The sequence below is a fragment of the Rhyacophila brunnea genome, unplaced genomic scaffold (assembly GCF_057557595.1).
Source record: "Rhyacophila brunnea isolate RB1 unplaced genomic scaffold, BYU_Rbru_1.0 scaffold_8, whole genome shotgun sequence".
NCBI classification, from domain to species: Eukaryota; Metazoa; Arthropoda; class Insecta; order Trichoptera; family Rhyacophilidae; genus Rhyacophila; species Rhyacophila brunnea.
In genome coordinates this window covers 45827998-45840699 of record NW_028233350.1, presented here as the reverse complement: position 1 = coordinate 45840699, position 12702 = coordinate 45827998, and the positions used below count along the sequence as shown (strand labels likewise).

Below are 12702 nucleotides of genomic sequence, written 5' to 3'. Positions count from 1 at the left end.
GTATTTATTGATTAATAATTAATTATTTAATATTAGGATTTGACGATGTATACCTATGCCTATTGACTGTATTATTAGCGATAGGGGTTTCTTACAAACACTTCATATTTTCATACTTTATATTATAATATTATATATTCATACTTTTATTGGTTGACTTAATAGGTAGGTGATAAAGTTTTTACCTACTTACCTACTATAATATCATCATCATCAGCCGGGGTCAATCCACTGCTGGATGAAGGCCTCCCCAAGCTTTCTCCAACTCTCTCGGTCCTGTGTCGTTTGCTGCCACGTATTTCCGCCGAACTTTACCAGTTCGTCAATCCAGCGGCTTTTAGGGCGACCCTGTGGCCGTTTCGTACCCCTTGGGTACCACTGGATGACGGCATTTGTCCAGCGGCCGTCCTTTCGGCGAGCAATGTGTCCCGCCCATCTCTATTTCTTGGCTACGGGAAGGAAAACCCAGACAGAAAACCACACACCAACCCGTTTGGACAGCGTGGTGTGTTATGTCCAAATACCCCCATGAAACATAAACAAAAATCTCGGCCCTCATTCTTCGGAGGCCAACCTGACACTGATCACGGCAGCAATCAGCAAGGGAAGGCAGAGGGTGCTAAGAATCCCCGGAAAGACGGTAACGGCTGCCTACCGATGACCATTGCCACCTATAACGCGAGAACATTATCCAGCAACGCCAAACTTCTAGAGCTCGAAGAAGAACTCGAAAAAATCCATTGGGATGTTGTCGGGCTCAGCAAGGTAAGACGACAAGGAGACGATATCGTCAATCTCCACAGCGGACATGTACTCTGTTATAATGGGACTAAGACCGGACGCACAAGCGGTGTCAGATTTTTAATCCACAGACTCTGGAAAGATCGCATAGTTGAATTTGATTTCTCCTCAGATAGAGTAGCAAATTTAACACTTCAGCTCAGCAAAAGATAACAGATTCTGCTTTTGCAAGTTTATGCGCCCACTCAAAACTCACCTGATGAAAAAGTGGAGGAGCTATATGAAGAAATCATTACGTTGAAAAATAAACGGAAATGTCACTTCACTATCATCATGGGAGACTTTAATGCACGAATCGGATCTCAACACCAGGATGATGTAGCGGTCGGGCACTTCGGACATGGCACCAGGGATGGCCGAGGAGACATGTTAGTGGAGTTTGCGGAAAACCACAATCTCTACATCATGAACTCATTCTTCAAAAAGAAGCCTTCTCGAAAATGGACATGGCGAAGCCCAGCAAAACGAACCAGCGAAATCGACTACATCCTCACCAACAAGAAGGATATTTTTCTAGACTGCACAGTCATTAACAAATTTAATACTGGCAGCGACCACGGTAAGGTGTAAAGTACGATTTAACATCAAACGTGAGAGATCCAAACTGATGCAGAAGCCCAGAGTCCGCAGAGGCTTGAGAAGCAGAGTCGAATTCCAACAAGAGCTGGAGAACAGGCTAGCGGCTTTCCAGGCTGAAAATGACCCCATCTCCCTACAAAACACCAATGCAGTAACAAAAATCATTATAGAATCTTCGGAAGAGACAGTTGCTGCTGTGGTCGAACGAGTAAGCAAACTTTCAAAGGAAACGTTGAATCTTATGAAGCTGCGTAGGAGTACGAAAAGCAAACAACAAGTTGCAAATGATCTCGAGTACTCCACGCTGTGCAAAACTCTACGTAAAAACATACGAGAAGATCTTCGTAAGTTCAATATGAACCTTGTTGAATCAATTGTTGCGTCAGGAAGGAGCTTACATAAGAACAAGCAGCATCTATCAATAGGGAGACGGCAGATCACGACACTAAAAGCGCAAGATGGAAGTATCGTGCGTAACTGGGATCATCTACTGGACACTGTTGTAGAGTTTTACAGCGCTCTATACAAAGATGACACTGACATCAACTCAGATCTTCCGGTGAACGGAGAATATAGAGATCCTCTTCCCGAGGTTACTACCACAGAAGTGGAATATGCTATAATGTGAATGAAGAGTGGGAAAGCCCCGGGAGAAGATGGGCTGACTATCGATGTTCTCAAACGGGCCGGGAGGACGGTGAGCGAAGTGCTCGCACGTCTGTTCACGTCTTGTCTGCACGAAGAGAACATCCCAGAGTCATGGAAAAATGCCTCCATTATTATTCTCCATAAGAAAGGAGACACTGAAGATCTGAAAAACTATCGACCAATTAGTCTACTGCCAATTCTGTATAAGGTTTTCACGAAAATACTCTCAAACCGCCTCGAAACAGTTCTAGACGAGAACCAACCAAGAGAACAATCCGGTTTCAGAAGAGGCTACAGTACTATGGATCATATACAGGTCGTCAGGGAAATCATAGACCGCTACCAGAAATACAAACTGCCATTATATCTTGGTTTTATAGACTATGAAAAGGCGTTTGATTCCATCAAAAAATTCTCAATTATAGACGCCCTTAGCAACCAAGGAATTTCCAGACGCTACATAAACATATATATACATATATGTATATATATATATATACAGTGATGCCACAGCATGCGTGAAACTCCACAAACGGTCGTGTAAATTCCCCATTAACAAAGGTGTCCGGCAAGGTGATACCATTTCACCTAAACTATTCACCGCTACTCTTGAGGACTTATTTAGGAAACTTGATTGGGAGGAAAAAGGTGTTCCAATTAATGGGGAGCACCTCACACACCCGCGCTTTGCAGATGATATTGTTATACTCTCACAAGACCCGAAAGACCTCCAAAGTAGAATGCAAGAACTCGCGGATGTCAGTCAAACGGTCGGTCTAAAGATAAATGTCTCAAAGACAAAAGTGATGAGGAACTGTATTTCGGACCCTGCGATTATCTGTATTTCTGGCACCCAACTCGAGCAAGTCAGCAGCTACGTCTATCTCGGACAGCAGGTGTCCATAGAAGGAAGCATGCACGATGAAATTGCTCGAAGAACAAAGCTCGGATGGAGTGCTTTCGGACGTCTGAATATTATCTTCAAGAGTGACCTACCATTATGTCTTAAGCGTAAGGTGTTCAACCAATGTGTGCTACCCGTGCTCACGTATGGCTGCGAGACGTGGACCCTCAACACGAGAGATGTCCAAAGGCTAAGAGTCACACAGCGAGGCATGGAGAGGTGCATGTTGGGCATCACGCGAAAGGACCGTAAGAGGAACGAATGGGTTAGGAAGCAGACAAGAGTACGCGATGTAATAGACGTTGCCAAACAGCTGAAATGGAGATGGGCGGGACACATACTATAATATATATCATATATTATATATCATATATTATATTAATACATAAGTTAGAATCAATTGTATTCGTATTCGCCGGCGAAACCCGGATCGCAAAGAACGACTCAAATGGAATATTACAAAATTTAAAATAACTTGTTAATTTTATATTCTACAAAAACAATATACTTTGCCAACATATCTGTCGTTTAATATATAGGAATGTATTATAAATTGATTTCCGGTTAGACGGACATGTACTTATCTACTTTTAGTGGGCCAATAGTATTGGTACTAATACGTAGCAGAAACATCATACAAAGACATCAAGTAACTCATTCACTGCTGACTATATAATGATTTTTTAATTACCACCTTTAAAATGCACGTTAATTACATCGATCGGCCGCCTGGTCATTACGCGCCAAGTGCGTCTTCAGCGTCCAAAGTAATAATTTAATTTAATGGATACAATACTTACAATAAAAATATTATTCTTTAATTTACTGTAAAATATGTTGTTGTATTTATGTATATTATATATTTTTTTAAATACTATTGATAATAATATATCATATACGAAAAGTAAATGTTGTCGATAGTAAAGAAAAGTGAAGATATAATATTATTATAGGTATAATAATATGATACTTTTTTGAGAGATATTTTTATAGTTTAATAAAATACAACTAAATTTTTGCGATGGGAGACGAAATAGTATAATATTATTTTATGCGAATATTCAATAACAGTAAAAAAAAAATCATGCGGTGATATTTTTTTATAATTTAATCATAAAAGCTTCCATATTCGTGCAAGCTTTTTTCAATCACACTTTTGGCACAGTGCCACACAGTTACCTACTATCAGTTGGTTGGTAGGCATAACATGGGAATGAAAATTGTAAAACATGACAATTCAATTCAATGATTTATTATATATTATATACAAGTAAAAAAAAGAAAAGGCACCATTTTCTTATTCCTGAATACTCAAATACTTTTTGAAAGAAATTAACAAAACTGCATGACAATATTTTTTATCTGTATGATGGTCCATATTGATCACGCCTTATTTTAAATTTCAAATTAACTTAGATAATATGCTTAGTGAACTTTAAATATATTACAAATTCAAAACGATATTGTAAAATCAGAAAACAATATTGTAAAATAAGTATTATAAAAATTGTATACACATTGAAGAGTAAATACAAAATTTATTATTTAGTTATGAAGTACTCCGAATGAGCTTCGTCGACCCTGTTTTGAGAATTTATAAAACAACGTCCACCTTAACTAAACAAGGTTTTATACTTTGTTTTATTGTATCAATTTGTTAAATAAACGAACACTAATTGTATTCTGTGTCAGTGTACATTTTCCATTTTTGAGTGCACATTGTTCCTGAAATTACCGAAAGGCGAAATCAGGATCGCAAAAAATACTTAAAACGAATACTAAGTAGAAAGGTTTTATTATAAATTCCACCAAACAAACTCAACCGGTAGTATTCATTTTCACGTATGTTCAATATAAGTGCTCTATTCTTATATTATTTCGTGTATTATTCTTTTGAATAAAGGAAATGTAATTAATATAAATATATCATTATTTAAGTATTGTTTCTACGTTATAAGAATAATAGCATATTCTTCTTCTTATTGTGCCATCCACTAGCGGAGGTCGGCCACCATCAAGGCGATCTTATATTTGTCGTCTGCTACCCGGAACAGTTTGGTGGAGCTGCACTCGTACCAATCACGGAGGTTCTTAAGCCACGAAATGCGGCGCCGTCCTCCGCTATGCTTCCCATTGATCTTTCCTTGAATGACAAGTTGGGGAATGCTGTATTTTTGTCCTCTCATAATGTGGCCGAGGTATTGTAGTTTCCTGGTTTTGATACTACGTACAACTTCTCGGTCCTTCCCCATTCGATTGAGAACTTCAACATTTGTCACCCGGTCAGTCCAAGGAATTTTGAGGATGCGTCTATACAGCCACATCTCGAAAGCTTCAAGTCTCCGTGACATCTCTTGGTTTAGCGTCCATACTTCCATACCATAGAAAAGAATTGAGAGCACATAACAACGTACCATACGCAGTCTCAGACCTAGGTTAAGATCTCGATTGCTAAGGAGGCGTCTCATTTTGAGAAAGGCGCTCCTTGCGATCTCAATTCTAGTTTTTATTTCCTGAGACTGGTCCCATTTCTCATTTACCCATGTACCTAAATAGCATATAAGTGAATCCAAAAAAATGCTTCAAAATGATTACTTATTATTTTATTTAGATGGAAATTGTTTCCCCAATATTTGAAAATAAAACTATGCCACCCCTCTTAATCCCATGTTATATATCCGCGAGACATGGGATTATTCAAAAACGTACAACAAGCTTAGCATGACTATCAAACCACCCTACCCATTACTGCAATTAATTGCAACCAAACTGTTAATGGATTTACGATCTACGTTATATTATATGGCACTTATTTGAATATAAAGCTTACTGTAAAGCTTTTCTAAAGAAATAAAATTATATTTAGAATTATTGTACATTTAACTTATAAACATCATAATTATCGTTAAAGGATACAGAGTATCATTTCAAAGTTTAGCAAAGTCAAAACCATTTTAATCAGCTTTTAGAACCTTCCGAAAATTGAAATTTTCTGTAGAAACCTTGCATGAAAAAATTGGTCTGTATTTTAAATTTTGCTGTAAGTATGTACTTGCAGGCTTGATTATCGGAAACCTACCGTATACAAGGTGAGGAAAATGTGTTCTTTTATTAACTTCAGGAACCCTGTCCAAATCGAATACCTGATATAGCTTATTTTGGTGACATAATATTGTTAATGGTAAATTAAAGTACCTATAGTATTAAACTACGGTCAATTGCGAAGACTTTTATTAAATGATTATATAAAGCCTACTTTACTAAAAAATAAATCTTATATCAAATTATGTATGTCAGTAGAGACTCCGATACGCGAATAATGACATATTGTAATAGTTTCACAGAATTCAAAAATATTTTATCTAAGCCGTTATTATTTTAGTTTTGATATTTTTACCTCTTAAGGTTTTTTGTTCAGGATATAATTTAAATTTAACTAAAAACTAACTAACATAATCTTTTATTATATCTGTAATATAATTTTAAGTTTATTTTGTGTGTGAAATTTGCATTCATCAGTAGTACTTAATGCCATTTTATTATTATTTTATTAAATCTCGCTAATATGACTAACAAATACCTATCTATGCACTATAATCCCCATAGCTTATCTAGTTCCAAAGTAACCCTTGTCTACTACTATCGGTATACCTACAAAATATACTATTATCCAGTACTATTATTTAAAATTTTAATCGTCGGAGTCAGATATAGTTCTGGTTCATAAAAATATATTATTTGATATTTCACAAAAAATATGTTTAATTTATTTATTAATAGTTCACATGACAATTTACAGTCAACAGATTATATAATAGAATATAATATTTTAAGGATTTCAGTAATTCATTAAATTATTACATTTACACTTATTACATACATTATTTACATATTACTTAACTATTACTTACTTATTACATACATGAATTTAATTTTAAAATGTTATGAAATATAAAAAGCGCATTTAAAAATAAAAAAGTAAATATAAATACTTTAGAAATGAGGCATTTTCTTACATACTTTATAGTGCAAGCTTCTTTGTAGAATTTCATTTAAAGCAAGCACATTCACAGTCAAGTGTATCGCTTTACTTGTTTCTTAATCTTCAAATTTCATCAAGAGGCATGTTCGCTGACAGCACTATGTAAAGTTATGCATTTTTTCAGGGCGTTTTGCATCTGAAATTATATTTTCTTCGAAATTTAAACGAGTTCTCTCGCAACAAAGGGTAGACATGCAAATCAACTGTGAACCATGTCATGCAATTTTAGTTCTTCCTGAAAAATAAGTAGATTCGTATTACAAAGTTGGAGTCGTTTTAACTTGGTTTTTTTCTCATAAGGGTTTCATCCAACTAAGAAGTCTATTCACATATTAATCATTAAATTACAATGAAAAATTGCTTAATCAAACAACTAAGCCTCTAAGTCTGGCTCATTTCCTCCAAGCTAACGGTATCACAAATCGTAAATAAAATAAAAATATTTTCTAATAATAACAGCATATTATAATAAAACATTAAAAATGACTTATTTTACTCAAGATTTGTCTATTTATAGAAGAATCCATGAAGAAATTGAACAGACAGAGAAGCTGTAAAAATAAAATACTTAAGTGTTTTAATCCAGGGGCAGATTTACCGGCACTCTACATACGTGAACAATGACAAAGGACCGAAATTCATAAGCAAAATTACAAGATAAAAAGAGCTTTTTATATACAACGTTTTTAAATTTTCTGTTGAATTATTATGGTCAATATGCTCAAACTTGTACTTCATATGAAGTAAATAAAAAACAAACAAACAAACAAGCAAATATAGAATACTGAAATGTCATTTTGATTTCCATAGTAACGCACATATATATTAATACTTTAGTTGCTAGGACCACCCACTTAGCAACCAATAATTATGGATTGGATTACGGATTTCTTCCGAAATAACTTTTCATACAAAACAGAATTAACTGAAAATAAATTCTATTCTACTTAAAGATGGCTAAAAGTATTAAAAGAATGCATTGGCATCGTGTTCTGATAATATATTCTGAAAGTTTCAAATGTCTAGCTAGTCGGCAAGCTAGTAAAAAATTGATTGCAAGATTTGTACTGAATAAACAACCACTGGACAAATAAGAATACGAGCTAACAAAAACGTTGTAAAAATAGTCAAGTCATTGGCAACAAATTTAAAAACATGTAACTGTTTTTTTAATAATATAGAAACATTTATTTTAGCGAATGTAAGCAATCAATAAAATAATTCGTTGCTGTATCATTAGTATCATCTGTCAATATAAATATGGTCAAGTATAATATACTACTTTTGCTGTTTTTAGATAATCTCGATTGATATTCAAAAGACAAAGTGTAAGAAAATTTAAAAATATATTTAATGATACTGAAATATTTTCCAAATCTTAAAAAAAAAGAAATAAACTGAGGTTGTTTAAACTATTAACACAGAGCAAAGCTTGTTAATGAAGGATTTGACTTGACTTATCTGTGATAGAATAGATAGAATCAAATCAATCGATATTAGAGCAATTTTATTACGGGTAATTTTGTTGAGGCAAATGATTGAGAGAATTGATAATATTATGATACCATGATGTGTATAGCAGCGAAGAACTACGGATCAAGAAGGGTGCAATGAGCATGGAAAGACTTCACCCAGCAGTCTATTTTGTTGGGTCGATTTAAGAAACTAACATAATTTTTATGCAGTTAAATTTTGTTAAATATTTACATTTATGTATTTTTTCTATGGGGTCACTAATTGGTACTACGAGTAGGGCTCCCGAATTCCTTAAGTGGCATCTGCTTAAGTTGAAATAAAAGAGTATGTTAAACCAAAACATTACCAAGCAAACTTTATTTACAGGTAAAGTTATATGTAAATTCAATAAAAACGTCATAGGCCGATGGGGTTCGAACAGGAAACCAAAACAAAAAAAATATTGTTGTTTTTTACGATCAGTAATGAGAACCTGTATCGTAATTTTTAGACATTTGCTTAGGGGGATGGTGTGGGGGTAGTAATTGAGAGCAATAGGGAAGTCACAGGTAAACGTGGGGCGAGTCCGAGGGGGAGATGGGGGTTATTGGTCTGAAAAAAGGGGACGACTGCCGCGTACAAATAATTTATGGGCAGAACCAACAGCACGTGCTTTGAACTACCGAAAAAATTGCTACAGTAATTTAGTTTCTGCACGTGGATCTACGTTTGGGGATATTATATTATTATGTTTCCAAAGGAGGGGGGCAAATTAAGAATCTGTGATTGTGGTCACAATATTCATAACGTTATTTTATGTTCGTTATATGTTGGATGCAGCTGTTGCTTCATGGACATTTTGTGAGTTTTCGCAATTGCATCGTAAAATTGACGCGTAAATATTGTGTATTTTTTATATGTCCGTCATTTAATCAGTGTGATAAATTTATATTATTTTTTTATTTCAAGTATATTGCAAAAGAACCTTTTTTTATTTTGTCAAAGTGATACACATTCTAACATTCATACTGTAGATATTTGTTTGAATTTTGTGTATGACACTTCACTTTCTTAAATTCATACTATCGACCGAAGGTACTTGATGTAATTAGAATTTTAGTTTGATTTAACAAATAATGACATGAAGAATTAAAAATTCAAAGTGTTCACAGCTAGGAATTGCAAAAACGGTATCTACCTCATCGATTCCGAAAACCGGTTTTAATATTCTAAAAAACCGGTGTTATTGGTTAAAAAAAACAGAGAAACTAAAAGTTTTGTACCTATATTAATTGACCGAAACACACAATAAGAGTGAAATAATAACAATAAAATCTACTACATGTTTATTTTTGGCCGAAAAACTATCGACTTTTAGATGGTAGGTATATTATAAAATGTGTACGGGAATGAAAAAGTTGCTAAAGTCGGTTCAACCAGCTGCCCAGCACCAATCGGACCGCCTGGTTCCCACAAAGGTGCATTTATAAAACTTGCAGCATCGTACTGTCAACTTGTATCGTTACTTAGATTATTGGGCAGTTTGTATTACTTTACACAATATATCTCCCTGTCACACCCCAGCATTGGAGCATAGGACAAGTATAAGTTCGCGCCATTTCCTTCGGTCCATCGCCAGCTCTCGTGCCTCCGGGCCATGGCAGACTTGCAGCGCGTAGATCACTTTTGTAGCATCGCTGCAGGGTGAATGAGGCCAGCTGTATTAGCATTTGTTATTTACAACATTTTAAATTTTACTTATATATTGTGCTCCTTTTTCACGTGTGCACTTTTAACTGAATATCATATAAATTCAGTAAAACACACATTCATGAGTGCATGGTGACCATAATCTTGGGTAACTGCTACTGAGATATTCCCAGTCACTGATGCTTGTCCTGTGATACGCCTGATTAAGCTCGGGTATTTTGTGGAGTGGGTGTGCTGCGGATGCTAGAAGAGAACTTCAACCTGTCTTGTCTGCTCTTCAAGCCAATTGGATTTCGGCGTCCCAGAAAGCCGCTAAATAGTATCCATATAGTGTGTACGGCGAATCTACGGGATGCTGATTTGAATGGAAAAATGCAAGAAGACTGGCGAGCGACAAAGATTCTTGGAGACGCATCGTGGTATCCATATGCTCCAACTAAGGGGTGGATATGGCTGAAGAAGAAGGGTGTGGTTTGGTGCTGACATTAAGTTCATTGTCACAGTACATACATTCTTCCCCGCATTGTCAAAGCGTGAATATAGTTTATATTATACTTTTATCAATGAATATGACGTAATGATTGTTTCAAAAAATTACAGTCATAATTTGACACCTTCCTTAAAAACCGCCATTGTTTGCGCAAATATTTATCCGTTGTGGTGTATGCAGAAATATTCTGTTAAGCTTTTTCATAGCATGATATACGATGGTCAGGCTTTTCTTTTGTTAACCCGTTTTTTCCATTGCTTAACTTGGTCGCACGGCAAAATATCTCGTGACAAGGGTCCGTGACTGCAGGGTTTTTGCTCCGGGCGTTGATTTATTGTGAGCAAAATGCTACAATTTTAGCAACAGGCAGTGTTGTCATTCAGTCGACATATACCATGTAAAATTTCACCAAAATAACGAACCAGTTGTTAGTAGGTACTGCATACATACAGTGACGTATTTTAATGACTTAGAGGCCCGATACACCGATTGATTTTGAGAACCACATGATAACCAAAATTAGTAATCTATTAAATAATTATCCAAAAAATAAATCCATGTCCAATTTTATTAATAAATAAATGGAATTTCAATTTAAATTTTATTTGATTTGAATTTTGTACAATTCCATTTGAGACATTTTTTGCGACCTGGGTTTTGCTTTTCGGCATTTTCAGACAATGTGCGTACTCACCAATGGCAAATACACACTGACAATGAATATAGTTAATTCTTGTTTACATAGCAAGTTAATACAATAAAATAAGGTAACACCCTTATTATCTAAGTAAAGGTGCATATTTTTCATTATTGAGTGCGCATAGTGCCTGAAGATGCCAAAAGGTTAAACCCGGGTCGCAATAAATAACTTAAATGAAATAGTACAAAACTCAAACCAATTATTATAATATTATTAATTAGTTTTCATCCGACCATAACCTATCCTAATAAGATCATATGGGCCTCCACAGGGTGGAGGTTTGGATTAACAGATTTTTGTTTTTACGAGAAATGGATGTCAGCCACTTGCTCAATCTATTAGGTCCATACTCTGACTCATACACAAATTGAAAAAAACAATATGTGTACTTGCCAGACCCAGGATTCAAACCTGGAACCCACGACGTTATAGGCCGATGCTTAAACCGCGCAGCGATCGTGGGTGTTTATTTTGTATAAATATGGGGTCTAATGCTTCAAGTGCCTATGCCGGATTTTTTTGCCATTTTTGCCTACGTAGGTATCAGAGAAAACTTAAGAATACGGTTCTTTTTTATGCCAGAAATGTCTATCTAATAGCTGATATAACATAAAAAGAAATCTGAGCATAGCCAACGTACAAGTCGAAATAATGTTTCGGTACCAACAAATTTAGATACTGAAATTTAATAAGTATAACAAGTGCCTTTGTTCACCTAGATAGCAGTTATGGCAAGAAAAATATCCACACTTGGCTACAATAGCTTAACTTCATAACAAACAGTCGCCTTTACTGAACAAATGATATATTAAACAGAGGTATTTTTAAATAACATTAGGCACTTGAGATTACATAAACACGGCTTAATTGCATTTAATTAAATATATTCACGTAAATAGATTATTTTTTATATAAATATTATAAACAATCATAATATGAATTTTAATTTATAATGAAACTAGATCGAGTATGTAGTTCTTAGAGACCGTACATAAGTGAAACGGCAAATAATTTTCAACAGTATGTGGGACGTCATTTCGGCCGCGTTGCCAGTCGGACAGAGACGGTCGAGGTGTCCGCATGTCGATTTGTTTTGTCATCTTGTTGGATGAAAATATCCTTAAATCGTATAAAGATGACTAAAAAACTTTGCGTATGGACTTAAAAAAGAAAACATGTTAATGAATATACTATTATTATTAGTATTATAACAATAAACATAACATTAAATGGACGCATGTTGAATTTTTATGACAAATTATATTTCGTTCGGCACGCGTCATTTGCACAATCCGCGCATCTCCTAGCCACGATTTTTTTAGACCATGCCTCAACTGAAGTATAGCCTTAAATATTATTTTAAAGAACAATTA

The 12702-nt window shown here is 35.1% G+C and overlaps 2 protein-coding genes across 2 annotated transcripts; both read left to right on the top strand.

Annotated features, from left to right (window-relative positions):
- The first annotated feature begins 528 nt into the window (after window positions 1–528).
- LOC147064290 (protein CFDP2-like) lies at window positions 529–954 on the top strand. Its single transcript, XM_085958689.1, has one exon. It carries the CDS (start codon window positions 529–531, stop codon window positions 952–954), a length of 426 nt encoding a protein of 141 aa, XP_085814815.1.
- A 454-nt stretch (window positions 955–1408) lies between these two features.
- Window positions 1409–2008, top strand: LOC147064289 (uncharacterized). The gene has a single exon (XM_085958688.1). The coding sequence runs from the start codon at window positions 1409–1411 to the stop codon at window positions 2006–2008; it is 600 nt and encodes a 199-aa protein (XP_085814814.1).
- Window positions 2009–12702: the final 10694 nt, after the last annotated feature.